The following is a 17,562-nucleotide window of genomic DNA, read 5'->3' on the forward strand; positions in this document are numbered from 1 at the left end:
GTCCATCTCACCCCAAAGCAATCAATAGTATCTTCCAAACGTAGCCATTAATTATAATGATAACTAAACAAGTGATTTTAAAAAAATAATAGCCTACTTTGTTGATAATGATACATTGCCTTATTTTGCATTAAGTATTTAATATTTAACTTGGTTTTTCGTTCATCTCCGGATTTTTTTAGTTTATTCGTTTGTCAAAGTCGGTCAACCCCCCTCCCCCCCCCCAAAAAAAAAAAGCTTTTGAGTCTGTAACGATGCCCAGGGGATACCGCGTAGTTGAAAGTGTACAGTACACTTCAAGCTATTAAGACCACCCCCTCGTTTTGCGTGCTTTCTTATGTCGCTACGTGTCTCATTGCACCTCCAAAAACTTTACAACGGCAAGAGATAGATTTTTTTTCTTTTTTTCCCGAAGAGAAGAAAAGACGATCTTCAAATCATACACACTTGACATTGTCGTAGGATTTCCCCCCACGTCTCTCGTTTACCAATTAAGAACACCTCTTTTTCCCCCATAAGCGCAGTGTTACAACAAATTTTATCTAAAATTAAAAAAAATACTTAGAATGGCGCTAAAATACTTTTCTTAAAAAAATTTGCGCCGCTTATTTAATGGAATCATGAATTTATTTATTTAAAAAGAATTTTTTTGAAGACCCTTTTCTATCCCTTTAAGTTTACTACCTCCGAAAATTGAGGGGCGAAAATCGTAACTTCTCCTTGTGCTACTAGGGGCACTGGCGCGCGCGCTATCAGATAACAACAACGCAAACAACTCAATTGCAGGACTGCAAAAATTAAGACATCTTTGTCAATTCTTACTAATGAATAATAGATTTTGATTTTCAATTGATTGATTGTATTTTTTATATTGAAATTCCACATTTAAGTTCTTTGCGTTTTTGTTATCTGGTGAACCCCTCTGTAAAAGCCGGTAAAAGCTGTTGAGTTGAGATGTTGAGATAAAAGTCAAGCATTCTACATTCTAGACCGGCCATTTGTTATCACGCAGCTGTTATCTGATCAACGATGAAGAAAGAACAAGAAAGGAGGAAAGAACTTTTTATTTTTATATTGGAATAAGTGACGTTGTGAAAAAGGTCGTTCTTTCATAGAATTGCCATCACGAGATGTAAAAAAACGTACGAATTTCGATTTGTTCTTACGGGTTATAGGCAAATATAACAATTCAAAGGAAATCAACCAATTTTTCATCAGTTTTTTTATTTAAGAAACCAAGTTTTGAGATTGCTTATGTCAGTTCCTTCACTCATCCTCCATGCTTGATCTTATCATGCTACTTTGAGCAAAAATTCTGTATGACTTTCGTTTCAGTTTGTGCCCAAACAAGAAGAGTTAGTTTAGTTAACCAATTAAAGGAGAAGTGCTACAGAAAAGGATCTTTACAAAGAATTTTAGCAAGAAAATAAATGAAAAAGGTAGGGAAAGTTTCTTCATGTAAATAACTAAAAACGTTAATACGGGGGTTATCCACTCAGTATTTGTGTGGACGAATATAAAATAAAATATTCATTTTTTAATATTTTTTCCGTATTTTGTTATTATAAATTTTTTACTCAAAATATGGGGTTTACAATTATTTTTCTAGTTGAAAACCGCCTTTTTTATTACTGTCAGAGTGTCGGTCAGCATTCGAATGCCAACAAGATTGTTAACGAACAAATAATTTGGGACAACATTTTGTTTTCCTTTTACAAATTCCAAATTCCTTCTATATGACGTTCAGCAAATGATGATTAATGAATACGAAACGAGAAAATTTTGTGAAAAATCTAGAAAAACTCTTCTCAACTTAATTTTCGTTTTTTTAAATATTTGTTTCATTTTTATTTTTGTTCTTGTTTTTATTTTTTACTTAAAATATGGGGGTGTACGAATCTTTTTTCGAGTGGACAACCCTCGCGTTAAAACATGGCTAAAATAAAAAATCCCGTTTACAATTTTCAATAATTTAGGGTACGAAGAACGATTCACGTTTCAAAAATAAAATAAAATAATGTATATTATACATGCACCTCTTTATGTTAAAATTTCCCCGTATAGTAGGGAGGGCACAGATATGTTTTTTTTTCACCAATAATGGGGTACGGCGACTTTAATATTAAAAAGAAAACTAGTTACACCAAAAAAAGATAGGAAAAAAACAAAATTAATGGCGTATCATTGTTATTAAAAAATATTTACCGAGTTATTTAGGCTCAAAGTGTCACGTGACTGGCGAAAACTGAACTCTGAACGAGGGGTGACCTAATGCAAATAGTCCGATCTGCGCATGCACAGACTTGGTCACGTGGTCTGAAGCGACCATACAGACCAAGCAGGAATTCTTCCATTGGTCGGTTCAGACCAAGTGGTCAAGTCTATGCATGCGCAGATCGGACTCTTGCAGCCTGACATCACCATTCGCACCCCTCATTTTTCAAGTGTCAGTCACGTGACCGACACTTTGAGCCTTGATAAAATGATAACTAGGTAAATTTTGGTGTATTTACTATTTAGTTCGTTTTTTAAATTAAAATCACCATACCCCATTACAAAATGTATTACTATTTGATTTTTAAATTGATAATTCTAATTTGTTGTTCCCCTATATTTTTCATATATTTCGCCCATATGCAGTCATGCCTGCAAGTTTCTTTAGCAGACAAACTGCTCTATATGGTTTTATTTGAAGTTGACGGGAGGTATAGCTTAGGAAGCTTACTGTACCTGCCATTTTCGTCAATCTGGTGGGGAAGTTGAAAAAACCGAAAGGAAGAGAAGAAAAGAATGGAATAGCGCAAAATAAATCCAAAGAGGAGGAAAGGTGTGCTTTTTAGTATACCTTCCGTCAACTTAAAATAAAACCATATAGAGCAGTTTACCAGCTAAAGAAACTTGCAGGCATGACTGTATTTTCTTTTTCAATTTTTTCTCCTTTTTCATTCAAAGTTCTTCGTTGAGCAAGTGTTTTTTTTATGTAGTTCAGCTGTTTGTGAAAAAAATATTAAAGAAATCTGGTTAATAACTACAGAATTTAAGAAATTGAATTAGAGGTAGGAACTAGACCATTCGTGGTGACGTCATTACAAGAGAGGGCATTTTCAGTGTTCCGTATTTACATTCCAGTCCAATTTTTCCCACGAGCGCCTGTCCAAACAAACTCCCAGCAATTAAGGTCCTCTGGGAAAATTGCTATAGTTTAAAAATTATGCACAAACTGATTTTAAAATTTTTCTTGACTAATAAAAGAATGAGCACGCTATTATTAAATAATATTTAACCTACTAGTTTTCAGTTTTCCGTGTGCTTCAATTTGAAAATTAATGGAAGAGATAACGTAGGTAGTTCACCGTACCTCTAAATGCTGTACGCCATGTTGGGGAAACTGAAGAGGAGAAAAAGAGAAGTGAAAAGAGTAAACAATTAAAGAAAGGGGGGAAAACATGAACTTTGCTATTCCTTCTGTCAAATTTAAAATAAAATCACAGAGCTATTTGCCTGCCCACGAAACTTTCAATCATGAGTATCCTAATCTAATTTGTTATTGAAGAATGCCGAGATGAGGTACATCGGCTACAAGATCTACATCGATAATAAGATGTAGGTAAAAATTAATTATTTTTATTGGCAATTTTCAGTAAATATTGAGACAACAAAGCAAAAATAATGGCAGATACACATGAGGTAAGTTTTCCATCTTTTTATTAGTCATTGTCGTTGCCCACGTCAAAACATACAACTTTGAAGAAATATTTATATTACATTAACAAATGTTGTCAAAACGTTTATATAAATGTTAGTAATCATTTTAATATATTGCACTGGGTAACGCGAACTTTTCCACAACATGATTAGAGGCACAGCTCTACATTAAAGTATACACGTACCCAGTAAAAGATCATCATCTACTATTTACTTTTTTTCTACTATTTTTACTCAAACACATACAGAGAAGTGCACTATTCCATATATAATGTAGAAACATTATATTTGACAACGAGTCCACTAATCAAGGAGGCCGGATGTGGGGATTTGGGGGTTTCACTTTTTTGGGAAACGACGACTCGCAGCCAGTTGCCAAAAACCATTTTAATAGGGATTTTCTAGCTATTGTAGTTTTTTATTTATTTAAGAAAAACTAATGGGGGTCACCAGAAATTAAGTGTTTTTTTTTTATCTTGTAACATTTTGGGAAAACCAGACGGTAAAAAAATTAATTTTTCAGGATCAAAGATTTCCTTAACCATTGGGTTCCTTAACCATGTGTATTTGGGTATATCTGAAACTGCCAGTCTTGCTCTCACCTCTCCTCAGCTCTATTTCTCTTGAGCTACCTCGGCCCCTTTCTGACTGGTAGTCAATCTGCCAGAATTAGTAGCATCTGGAACTCTGAGTATGTCTCGTCACCAATTGGCTCCACCACAAGGCAATTTTTCCAAACAGTCTTTTCCTTATCAGCTCTTCATAATCGAAACTTCGACCCAATGTCGGTGTATTCTAGCTGATTTCTGGACACTGCCCTTAACTTCCACTATCACTGTTTATAATTCTCTGCCACCTCAGTCTGTCTGTTTGTCGAAGACGTAGAATCAACGCATCCCTTTTTGTTTTCATGTCCTCGTTCTCAAAAAGAAGAAAATTAAGAAAGAAATTTAAATTCCGTATCCGGGAAAATAGCTCCGTCAATTGGCCCCATCCGCTTCCTTTGTCACACAAATCAGGCAGTTTACGTTGGCACATACAGGCCACTAGAGTTTTTCGCAAGCTTTTTGTGGTCACTCATTTATCCGTCTTGCCGTGAATTGCTCTAATTCTCGATAAGCTGAAAATATTTTAGACGAGGTAACCTACCAATTTCACTGGACGTGATTCTGTCATCTCTAACAGTAATCAAATTGTTCCTCTCACCTCATATTTTTTTTGCTGCCATTGCAATTATCTGAACGAATATTCTCCAATTCTATCTTTTCGTCTCTTATCAGTCATTCTGACCAAACTCTAAGAATCACGACCTGTACCCCCGAGGTCATTTGTAGCTATAGAGACCGGGGCTATGTGAGGCACGGGGCTAAAATGTACAGGGCAGTTTTGAGTTGTACATTTTGTTTAAAAATTCTGAAATAAATACAGCGTATTTTAAATGATGTTTTATTTATCCAATAAACTTTTTTTCCTGAATTTCCGATTAATTTTGCGAGTTTAATGGGAAAAACAAAAAAATTGGAATCGGAAAAAACGTGACGTTTAGTTTTCAATTTTTTTATACTTCTATAAATAGTTTTATAAAACCCAGAAAACTATTTGATAGGGTTTTCTTTCTCGTTTAAGATAGTATTTTTATTTTATAAAAAATATTTTTCTGAGTATTTGATAATTTAGTTTATTTAATGTTGTTTGGGTCCGGGTTAAATGGTACAGCCATCTGTTGCCAAGTAAACGACCAAAAAAGATCGAAAAAAGACATCTTCTTTTATTGCTCCACTTATACTCAATAGAATGAATAAAATTACAGTAATTCTGAAAGAGAAATGAATTTTCTTTTCACTAATGTGTCTTTCAATAAATTTAATCCATCCGTCGCAGAGAAAAATGATGTTCTGTTTTGCCCCTGGCTCTGTTCCGTTTAACCCTAAAAATTTGTTTTCCTTCATTTTTTCCTCTTTACATTTAATTAAATAACTATTACATAGTTTAACGAAAAAATATTAAAAAATAACCTAATGTTGAGAAATGCATGGGAATCACTCCTATACTTGTAAATTGGCAGCGTAAAGAAAAAAAGTGTCCCACATAGCCCCGGTCTCCCTTACGGGCGTCATCAGCAGGCGGTACAGGTCCAAGCTAAGCCAGGTACTTTATGCGATGTCAAGGCGTGTGTCCTGGTATTTAAACGGCTTCAGGGAGGGCCACACATCTTCTTATCTCATTTGTTGAGTCTGCATCAAAGAATGGAAAGTGTTTGCGTCCGCTTTTCTAGGCATACAAAACGCGTTTGACTCAGTGTTCCCTATCTCACCAGGAAGCTGTTCTTTCATTCAGCAGATTTTACCTCTTGGAAGGAATCGTAACAAAACACTCCCAAGAATCCGCAATTGCAACCCACAACCTACAAATAGTTTGTGATTCTGTAGTAATTTTACGGCTTCAGGAAAAATATTCTTGAATCCCATAAAAACGTCATTCCTTATTTTCTCCCTAAACTTTTACGCTAATTGGTCAGACCCTCGTTAACCTTTCTTTTCGTCCAATTCGTCTATGCCAAGCATTCACGCTACCAGTTTCATTTTTGACACTTTCCTGATAAAGCGATTTGTTGTTCAAAGAAAATTGACATTTTGCACCGTCAATTAGATCTATTCAAGAACTACTGATATTTATAGAAAGCCAATAGAATTGGTATACGATGAAATAACGAACGATCAATTCATCTTTATTATAAGAAATTTTATTTATTTTACTAAGAAATAATGATGACTGCTCCCTTACAAAAATAATGTACCATGCGTTAATACATTGCGTTATGTAACAAAAAAACACCAGTTAAATCGAAAAAAATTGAGGAGGTTTATCCAATACCTGTCCTAAGTAGGGGAGAGCGGGGTCACTCAGGACAAAAAAAATATTTTCCCAATATCTCTTAAACTGTACATAATTTTTTTAAACAAATTGAACAAACAGCATTGTTAAACACTCCGATATCTATGTCCCCTAATTTTTTCATAAAGATCAGATCATTATTTTAGCTGTAATCAAACTTTGAAAAATAATGGGAAAAACAAATTTCAGATGGGGAAACTGGACAGAGAGGGGGGTGATAAAACACATGGTTATAACTCTAATGCTATTGCAAAACTATTGAAAATGAAATTCTTAATAGATACTTTCGTCATTAAGGTAATATAATATGTAAAAAAAATAATAGTAATAAAGATAATATGTTATCAAACATTGGTATTTAATGCTGGGGAGGGGGTGGAATGGACAACGCAGCGCTAAAAATGTAAAAAGAGGAGGGGCTTAGAAAATTTCAAGTATGGAATCACAAATAAAAGTAAAGAGGGTGTTTTTTTACAAAATCATGTTGTTTGTTTACAAAAAAAAATTTTAATATTTTTATAGCCTACTGCTCTTACAGTCCATTATTACCCCAAAAAAGATGACCAGTATTACCCGCATCAAAGACATTTTTCTAAATCATTATTATTCTGAAACGATTAACCGTAACAATACAATTTTTACACAACATGAAAACAGAATGAATAAAGTATTTTATTCAACAATCAAAAAACTTTTAACCGTGGAGGTTGATTAATTAAACAAAAAACTATGGCAATGACAAACATAAAATTTGACCGCCATTTTTTATTATTGCTATTACTCAAAAATTATTAGCAGGATTTTACTTAAACTTTTACCCTGTAGTTGTTATGAAATTCTTCATTTCACACTATTTTTTTTCCTCATCCCCACCGTCAGTTAAGGAGCTTGTCCCACCTGGTACGTGTCCAGCATGACCCCGCTCTCCCCTACTGCATATTAAATATACATGAAAATATAAATTTTTATATTGTATGGTATATTATTTACATTTATGTACTATAAATCTATTTATTTACTTTTGTGAAAAGATAATCCCAAAGATTTTGCCAAAAGGCATCTTGTTTGGTACTTCTTTAATAGACCTTTATACTTCGATCAAAATCGATTACATATAAGTTTTACATATTAGTAATTATTCTTGATAATTTTAAAGATAATGTTGATACTATGCAAAGAAGGTAACATAAAAGCTCATCTTCTCATGAATGTATTTTTTAGTTGACTGAGCTTATGATGTCCTTGTGCGAAAATTCAGCCTTACAGACTGATTTTGGAATTCAAATGCATCGTTTGGTTAAAAAAGGAGGTTAGTAAATACAACCATTTAATTTTTCTGCATTTGTGTTTGAAATAACGATATTGCTGTATGCACAAGCTGATGTAAACAGGAAAACTATTGGAGGTCGCACCCCACTCATGATTGTCTGCTGGAAAAATAGAAGAGAGAATGTTGTGGGTAAGTGTGATGTAATTTGTTTGTTTTTTTAAGGAAAGATGCAAGTGTGACCAAACGATGTGTCTTTTTGTAAATTCAACATATTACTAGTGTGAATAGTGTAGTATGGCTCAGGTAAACCGCTCTTCACTCACCCCTCTCCCATGGGTACGCGCCACCCCCCGCTTGACCCCCCTTCCTGGCCGGCTTGGGAAGCGCGTCAGCTCAGTAAAACTCAAAACTTTGAACGCGTTTTACTGGAATTTCCGCTCATTTGCACACCCTAAACTCAATGCTGAAAATGATCAGCGTAAGGAGATCTGCAACTCTATACCTTTCTTTTTTCGATATTAGAAAACCTGTCTTGCTAGGGAAGAGCACATCAATATTTTTAATATACCAGTATTGAATCATGTGTTCCCCTTCCTTATTCCTAGTTCTCCATCCTTATCCCTTAACTAGCCTCCAGATTGGTTTCATCCCTGATGTTGATATGCATTCTTATATCAATATACTAACAAAGGTTTTAAGTAAAGCTTTTTTCAGAGATGTCTTTTGGCTTAAAATAATGAAAATTCAATTTTAAAAATCAAATCAATCCTAAATTTTTTAAACTCCTTCCTATTGTTTTTATTGTAAGTTCGAATTACTTGCAGCAGTGAGCGAAGGGGAGAGAGCAGGATCACCATGTCTTTTTATTTTAATCTTTAATGATCAATAATCGGTTTGTGTAATCTATAACAGGAAGTTTAGTCCATTTAGTTTTATTAAAAAAAACACCTTTTCAGCATTCTAAACTGCCTCGTTTCAAGGTGAGACGTAGCCTAGTGCTGACGGTGTGTATAGTTTTCCGTTTTTCAGCAAATTCATTTTTTCTTACCCTGAAAACTCCTTCGATTTACTCGGATATAAACTTAAGTTTCCTTTTTTTCTACAAACAAATACTTGTAAGTAGTTTACCAACCCGTTTAGGACAGAAAATCACTGTTCTAATTTCCGTGCAGGATATTGTACCATGGCGTAGGGTGTTTGTAGCTTGATAATTCTCCAGCAATGGATTATTATCCTGCAGTTTAACTCTTTCTATAATCTCTTACTATTGATCTTAATCTTTCAGTGGCGTAGAGTAGTCAGGATCTTTTTTTTGTTCTCTAGGTCACTGTCATAAATCTTGTGTAGAATTCGACGAACAAATAATAAAGTAACCTTCAAATCTTTTGAATATTTCTATTTAGAAGTCGTCAATATTTTATTGTCCTATGGTGCAGATGTAAAAAAAACAGACGATTTCGGGTGGAATGCATTGCAATTTGCTTGTCGGTAAAATCTCTGTAGATTAGCATTATGCTTTTATAACACCCAGCTAATATAAAAGGTTGAGTACTAAGATATTTTTATTACATGAAAAGGTATAACTGTACACCACAATTGCCATCAATTATTGATGTGTTATTAAAACATGGAATTGACGTGAACGCGAAAACCACAAACAAATGGAATTGCCTCCATCAACTTTGCAAATATAATTCTGGAGAAAAACTTTATCAAGTTATTGCAAGTTTAATAAGACATACTATAAATGTTAATGCTCAGACCAGCAAAAAAGACACGGTTAATAAGCAAATTTAAATATTTTCATTAAATTGTACTTAAAATAGTGTAACATTTTACTCTTCATATTTAAAAAAATACCTTCAGGCTCTGCATTTACTTACCCGTTATTGTCGACGAGATTTTAGTGCAATTTTTCAATTGCTGATAAATGCCGGAGCTCGAGTCGATTTGGTCTCGTCCAATGCTGCATGTTTTATGTAAATATGCTGTCGGACTGGATTTGATTGGTGTCATGGTAGACATTTAGAATTTAGAAGTACCTGATACTTTTTTTAAAATTTTTAAGAACAAGCTCTGCATATTGTTTGTCCCGTTACAGAATAACTTGATTAACTCTTGTCAAACCATGGTTGATTGTTTCGATTACTATAAAGCAACAGCAATAGTCTATGCTGCCAGACTAGGTGGGAATATTCAAAATCGATTTGTTAACTGTCTAAAACTTAGATGTGTTTTCCATTATGTAGGTTGTGCGAAAACCGTTAGCTTCCTTTTGCCATATTCGCATCATAACGTAATTGATATATTTGGGCAAAACGTAAGTTAGTTTATATTAATTATAATATTGCAGATTTATAGGTAACTAAATGTTTTTATTTTCTTATTCCTATTTAATTGTATGGATAGGTTATCGATCATTTAAACGATGTTTTATCAAACTCTTTTCCCTTATGCATTTGCTGTCGAAGAATGGATTCCTTCCTTCCACCGGAACTACTTGAAAAATTGAGTACAAAGAAGCCATTTCATGCAAAATTGAGTGGTATTGATAGAGATGCGTTAGAGAGAGCAATACCAAGGCGCATCGATTACGGGTTTACTAACACAAACCGAGAAACGTAGTGAACATTTCATAACTAAATTCAAATCGAACTTTTTAACACCAACAAGTTCACGATTCAATCAAGCCATGTAAGGCCAGATTTGGGTTTAAATTTTCAGAAATCTTGACTGGGCGTCGGAACCTGTCTCAATGTACTCCATTTTATTCAAAATTTATCATAATGAAAGTATGTCGACTAAATCGTTTGGGCATGTATTTTTAGGTAAATACATAGGAAAACTAACAATTGATATTGTTAGAAATAATTCAAGATATACAGTGAGCAACTAAAGTGTCCGGACACCCGAGAGAACCTTATGGAAAACCGCTGTTTTCGCAAGACGAAAAAGTGGTCAAATTTTTATCCGATTTTAATGAAAATTTTTTCGTAGGTTCTCTCGGGTGCCAAGAACAACCCTAACGTTTTTTTGAATTTTAAAACAAAGGGAAGGGTAGGTTTTTATCCGAGGCAAAAGTGTCCGGACAGTAGAGAGGCCCATATGTAAATGGCCTTACTTTGACTCACCTCCACTCACCAATCGTGATTCACGCGTGCCATAGAGGAAATGCAGATTTTTTTTTAAAGACATTTTGCGTTACTCAAGCACTTTTCAATGAGTCACAATCGGAACTCAAAGTAAGCCCATTTACATATGGGCCTCTCTACTGTTCGAGTGTCCGGACACTTTTGCCTCGGATAAAAACTTACCCTTCCCGTTATTTTAAAATTCAAAAAAAATTAGGGTTGTTCCTGGCACCCGAGAAAACCTACGAAAATTTTTTTATTTATATCGAATGTAAATTTGACCACTTTTTCGCCTTGCGAAAACAGCGGTTTTCCATAAGGTTCTCTCGGGTGTCCGGACACTTTAAGTGCCCACTGTTACCATAACAATGTTGATTGTTAGCGATAAAACAATCGTCCTAACAACAATCGTCCTTAAAAACTATTTAGAAATCGCGGTTTGCGCCGTTCGATTTGCTGATAAGTTTTGAATAAGAGGATTCATTGCGACTCGCTCCGGCGCATTTCAAGATTTTAACAACCAAAAACCCTCCATTGGCATGATTGAGCTGTGGAATTGTTTTTTAATTTTTTAAATTCAGTATTCACACATGGTTTCAACAAAAGTTTACATAGTATTAAGCTTTATGTGAACCATGGTTAAAGAAATGGCTTTTAATAATGTCAATTTGGTCTAGTATTATTCAGCTACCTTCTGGAAACGCTTGGAATATTATCAAAGATGTATGGACGACAGATTCCGATCTTGATACAACCAAAATTCTACAATTTTTGTCTAAACACGCTCATCAAATGGACGATAAGCTCGGCAAAGTTGGTTGTTCTCAAAATCACTGTCATTGGTGTGCTGCCACAAATGCAGTTTGCGAGGTATGCTTGTGTCCTTATATTCCCTTGTATGTTTGTGGATTTATCCGTGTCGTATAATATAGTTTACATTATCCCTGAGGACAGAAGGTTTAGGGGCCTTTAATGCATCAAAAATCACAGTAGTCTGCTGAAAGACACATCTGAAAATCTTTATTAGGATTTTTCAACAATCAGAATCAAGAAAATCGCAAAAAATAATTAAATCTATTTTTAAGCTAAAGTTTGTAAATGTAAGGTTTGAAAAAGTTTGATGATACACATCATTCCGTTAAGTTAGACATCAAACTACGTGACTCTTTCAACCTTTTGGAGTCATAAAAACGGTGAAAAGCGGCAATTTTTTTATTTTCGGTGTCAGCCTATTTGGACATTTTTCCGATGGTTCTAAATCTTAAAACAGATGAACAGATGACAGCATTTTTATCAATACCCAACTTCAAAATTACCCTAATTGATTTACCTATGAAAACTAATTCTAAATTATAAAGGCGCTAAAGGGGTTTTACTTCGCTTACCATCATTATTTTTCTTCAAAACTCGCACAGGTGATAGAAAACATGGTCAAGAGGGAAGATTTCATTTTCTAAAATACTCCCTCGGGAAAGGAACGGGGCGCTCCTTACTGCACCAGATTTTTTTTTAAAATAACAGCCATTGTTTTTATATTTCTATTAAAGTTTACATATTTTTAGACTTCAAAACGTTCAACCAACAAGCGTATGAGGGAACCAGCGGTTCCATTTCTTATCCTTTCCTATCTTAGACAACAAGAGCTATTAAATGGGAATATGTTATTAATCTTTGATCATTAGAAAGTTTGTATAAAAGCAACGAAGAAATTATGCATTTCCCGTTTCGTTGTTTCAGTATGTCAACCAATTAGTGATCACCGTTGCCCATTTGGATAACCGATTTCAAGGCGAAATAATTCAGTATGGAAGGTAAATATTTTGAATTTATTCGTGTCATATTTAAAAACTAGTTCACGACAAGGGAAATAAAAAACTAATCAATTACACAGAAATTGGTTATAAGAAATATTTTTGTGGGATCACAGTTCATTAAGTTAATCAATTAATTTTTGGAATAAAAGAAACCATTTCCGGACATCTACAAAACTTGCCAAAAGTATAAGTATGGGTGAAGGAGCTTATGGGAAAAAACAATTTTTGGAACGATCTGGTTAATTCAAATCCTTATGGAGTACGATTTCCTTTAGGGGAGGGGATTGATATTAGCGTTCGGTAAAGCATTACTGGATTTTTTAGAATTTAATGATCACGGGATGTAATTTTTGTGACGTATTTTGTGACGTAATTATCAGTTTTTCCGAGAGGGCCTAAAGGGAATGGAGCTCCTTTTTAGGTCTGTATTTAATCCAAAGATAACATTTTTATTGCTTGATCCACCTTAACTAATTTCAATTCTAAAGCGGATTAAATAGGTTTTTCCTTTTTTCTCTCACCTCCGTTCTATACACACACTCTATTATTCTCCACACACATAACTAACGAAGCATTTTTTAATTGGACCTTTGCAATGTAATTATTGTGAAGGTCAAAAGTAGCCCCATTTCCTAATGCACCTTTCCCATCCATATTAGAAATTCAAACAATGGAAGCGATATCACTCTTCCCATAAACGCTCTCACCGTACCTGTACTTTGCCTAGTGCACTAGATGCCTTCTGAAACTACCTTTTGTGCAAAGAACACTAAAAATGGCCCCCGAAGTATTTTAAAAAATGAAAATATGAAGGCTATAAAATGTGAGCCAAATGCTAATGTTGTTTAACGTGTTGCTCAATAAGCTATTCATATATCTATTCATTGAAGTCCATTAAGATGTAATAATAAGGTTAGTGTTGGACAAACCGTACCCATATTAGACAGTTTAAGTTTTACCCGGTTATTTCCCAGTCTCCCAGAGCATGGTACCTTTTCCTTTAAAAACTTTTTTTTTAAGCTCTTCAGCTCACGAATTTAAAAAATCATGACTCTGAAAATCAAAAATTTTTTTTCATTTTTTGAGTTTGGGGCGTAAAACTGGACAGAGTCTTAAATGGTACAATGGTAAAATTTATAAGAAAATTGCATAATAAAGAGATAACAATAATGATATCGATTATTAAATGTTGATAATATAACAAAGTAAAACGGATTTTCTTACTTGAAAAAGAAAGCACATAATTTTCTCGTTTACCTCCTGCCGCAACCCTCAAAATAAAATTACATTACGGCCAACAATAAGACCTTAAAAAATTACTAATCATTTATTCATACTTATTAAAATCATACTTTTGCTTCAGTAATGTAGAGTATTGAGTTTCCTATGGAATTACGTATCAATTCATTTTATCACTAATCATAACTTGATATAACGGGTAACTTAGCTATGAAATTTTTAATTAATTTTTTTTCCTATTTTCTTTGTTTCTATTTGCTTTTATTTCTTAAATTACTCCAGATTTTTCAACCGACAATAAATTAAAGTACGAGCTACTGTTACACTTAACAGAAAAACAAAGTTAAAATTTAGATTTTTAAAACTATGTAGACTTCGCACTGTCCACTAAACGGTGTCCAACATCGGTTCGGTCTCTGTTAAAAGAGTAGGCTAACGTCCAAAGTTGCCAGTTCGATGAAATTGTGAAAAATCGATTTGACACGAACCAGTAACAGTTCTTGCATGGCGGATTATGGAGTTTCGCCCGTTTTAGTTTTAGTTTTTAATTTCCCCATTTCAGTCTTTAACTACAATTACTACCGAGGGGAAATAAATCTTAAAAGATTACCTGATAACTAAGGAATGTAGTTATCTAATTAAGAATAGCAACTGAAGATGACTGAAATGGTAAAATTAAAAACTAAAACTAAAACGGGCGAAACTCCATAAGCCGCCATGCGAGAACTGTTACTGGTTCGTGTCAAATCAATTTTTCACAATTTCATCGAACTGGCAACTTCGGACGTTAGCCTACTCTACTGGGTGTTGTGAATTTAATTATTTATTAATATAAACATATTTCAAGTTCTGCCGAAAACTCAAAAATTATTGCACCGGACGAATTCGATTTCATGGTAGTATTGGCTAATTTCAAAGAAGACGAAAGAAAATACTACGACGGAAAATACGTTGTTCTTTATGATGGTGATGAATCGTCGTCAATTTTTGAAAACGAGCAAGACGGAAGTACATCTTCAGCGAAATTATTGTATTATTTGTAAGAAGCATGAGGCAATTTCAGTAAATTAAATTCATAATAATTTTTTGTTTTGTTTTCTAACATAGTTACTTGCTCTTAGCGGATGCTGTGAACCGGATAAATCATCTCAACGTTTTATTCCACAATATAAGGTAATTCCATGAGATTGTAAAAATAACACTGCAATTTGGCAACTCTGGACGATACTGAAAAAAGACATTTTAATTTCCATTTTTTTTTAATTTAAGATTTATCTAAATAAAAATCTAAAAAAACAGGGGAAAAATATAACCATCCACCACAATAAAGAGCTAACGTAGCTGTATTTTCTAGATTAGTTTTATTGCATTTTCTGCTTTTAGCAGCCATGGCAGTTATGTCTAAGAAAGAAGCCAAAGTGAAGTTATTAACATAAGATCATCTCGGCTTTTCAAAGATATTTGTATCGTATATTATTCTTACCCAAATGAAAATGTTTAAACAATCACGTCAACTTTGGCAAGATACAAATACTACCCAAAATTTCCGGACAGATAAAAGCAGTTTACGGAAAAACGCGTAAAAAAATAAACCGCTAACACGAACATAGATTCGAGCTTTAACAAGCGATCCGCCACCAAAGGACCGTTTTGGGCAGTTTTGATTTTGCGGAAATCGTCGCTGGGGGGTCGAAAAACTAACAAATAGATGTTTTTTTTGGAAAATTTTGCACTAAGTCAATTGGTAAAATCCGCAATCGCTTCTTTTGTAGTTTGTAGTTTACAAAAAAAAATTAGGGGGGGAGGCTAAATTTTGACTTTTTCTTCTTGTCAACTGCTACACCTAAAAATAATCTAATTGTTTTAAAATGATGGGAAAGCTTCAACTGATCTTCAAACTTTTTCAGGGTTTTTCAATACTCGGCTTAGAAGCCGAGATATTAACGATTAAAATTTTGAAATAAATCTAGTCCATTCTTCGTTTTTTGGCCATCCCAGCCTTCATCCTATAAGCCACCTAGCCCTGGCCATAACAACATTTTCCCCCTCTTTTCCTTTAGGGTCTGTTGGTGACCACCCCCTTTTCCCTGGTGTAGGCTGACGTTAAGAGGGAGACCCCAACAAAAATTAAGAATTCAAAACAAATTATAATTTTTTCTTTGAACGATGTTAGAAGTCCTTACTTAAGAATTCATTGTTATTTTAATAATACAGCAGTGGTTGTTTCGTCATAAAAGTCTTTAATCAATATGTTTTTTTCAGTTTTTCAGAAACTTGCGTTACGTTAGACTGCTTCTATAGAGGAAAGGAAGTCATTCACCCAGGACAATACGTTTTTAAATTAAGCATTGACATAACTGTTGGAGTAATTGGTTCACAAACCGATACAGTTCCTCTGCCTTTGCCTTCATCATTTCGCCTAGTAAATAGCTCTAATAAGGATGATAAGTACTTCTTGGTACCACACCGACAAGTTGCTGGAAGTGAAATCAGCGGCTGGAAACCGTCTTTTCCTACAGTGGAACGCAATGCATTTCACGCATTTGATCCCGTAGTCACTCGCTGTTATTGCCTTTTGAAATTATTTGTTTTACTTGTTTCGCATATTGAGGAATGTTTTGGGAAAACAAAACCTTCGTCGTATGCAATTAAAACATGTTTATTCAATTACGTAAAAAAAAATCCTCCACCTTGGGAAAAACGATGTATAGTGAAACATTGCATAGGAATTTGCACAGAATTTCTTGATACAAAGGAAAAAATCAATTCTTTTTTTGAAAAATCTCTCACAGTTTACGTGATTAAATATGAAAGTAGATATGTTATGAACAAAATCAGAGATCGACTAAAGTCGGCACAAGAATCATCTTGTATTTCATCAAATATTTGTTCATGCAAAGGACTCAATATTTCTAATTGTATTTTATGTTGATTATTATTATTTTGAAAATCACGTTTGTTATAAAGCACGATATTTAAATCCAGATTTTTCTTCAATTAATGTTTAAAATACACCATCAAATTATTAATTCCTATTATAAGCATCTTCATTAACAAGTTCTCGGCTCTATGAGACCACATTTTGGTGGAATGTTTCATCACACGATGTTTCCTCGATGTGAAGTCCTTGAGAAAAATGTAGAAAAAGAAGGAAACTCGGGAATTTTTTTAAATTTTGAGAAAATTCAGGAAATCTTAAGAATTGCTTTAAATAAGTTTAATTATGATTAGTTTGTCAAATTTAACTAATTCTGGTTAACTACTTGTGAAATATTATTATATTATTATTATATTTTTATTATCATATATTATTATGTTCTTAACAAAATGTCATTATTATGATATACTTTATTCCAACCAAAAAGTAGCAGACAGGCAAAAAGTCGTGCACAGTTTACGCCAATGTGCACCACTGCGGCCGATAGCAGAACGAAATATTTTGTTTTTCTTGATAGATGGCGTATTGGTATCGTTGGTGTATCTTTTCCATTTCTGCAGACGCATTTTC

General features: G+C 33.9%; 1 protein-coding gene across 10 annotated transcripts; it reads left to right on the forward strand.

Moving 5' to 3' along the window:
* The first annotated feature begins 1,072 nt into the window (after positions 1-1,072).
* LOC124192052 lies at positions 1,073-17,083 on the forward strand. Of its 10 annotated transcripts, none has more exons than XM_046585191.1 (13): positions 7,853-7,909; positions 7,979-8,059; positions 9,274-9,358; positions 9,448-9,649; positions 9,737-9,887; positions 9,972-10,056; positions 10,120-10,190; positions 10,280-10,491; positions 11,679-11,871; positions 12,739-12,812; positions 14,902-15,093; positions 15,162-15,227; positions 16,317-17,083. In XM_046585191.1, exons 5-13 carry the CDS (start codon positions 9,801-9,803, stop codon positions 16,984-16,986), a joined length of 1,650 nt encoding a protein of 549 aa, XP_046441147.1. In that variant the 5' UTR covers positions 7,853-7,909; positions 7,979-8,059; positions 9,274-9,358; positions 9,448-9,649; positions 9,737-9,800; the 3' UTR covers positions 16,987-17,083. The 10 variants fall into 10 exon arrangements, with proteins under 10 accessions (XP_046441154.1, XP_046441146.1, XP_046441145.1 ...); XM_046585193.1 differs by having other exon boundaries at positions 7,889-7,909; positions 9,277-9,358; XM_046585189.1 differs by lacking the exons at positions 9,274-9,358; positions 9,448-9,649; positions 9,737-9,887; positions 9,972-10,056 and adding exons at positions 1,075-1,439; positions 3,292-3,567; positions 3,642-3,687 and having other exon boundaries at positions 7,822-7,909.
* The last annotated feature ends 479 nt before the right edge of the window (positions 17,084-17,562 follow it).

Source organism: Daphnia pulex, chromosome 4 (genome assembly GCF_021134715.1).
Source record: "Daphnia pulex isolate KAP4 chromosome 4, ASM2113471v1".
NCBI lineage: Eukaryota > Metazoa > Arthropoda > Branchiopoda > Diplostraca > Daphniidae > Daphnia > Daphnia pulex.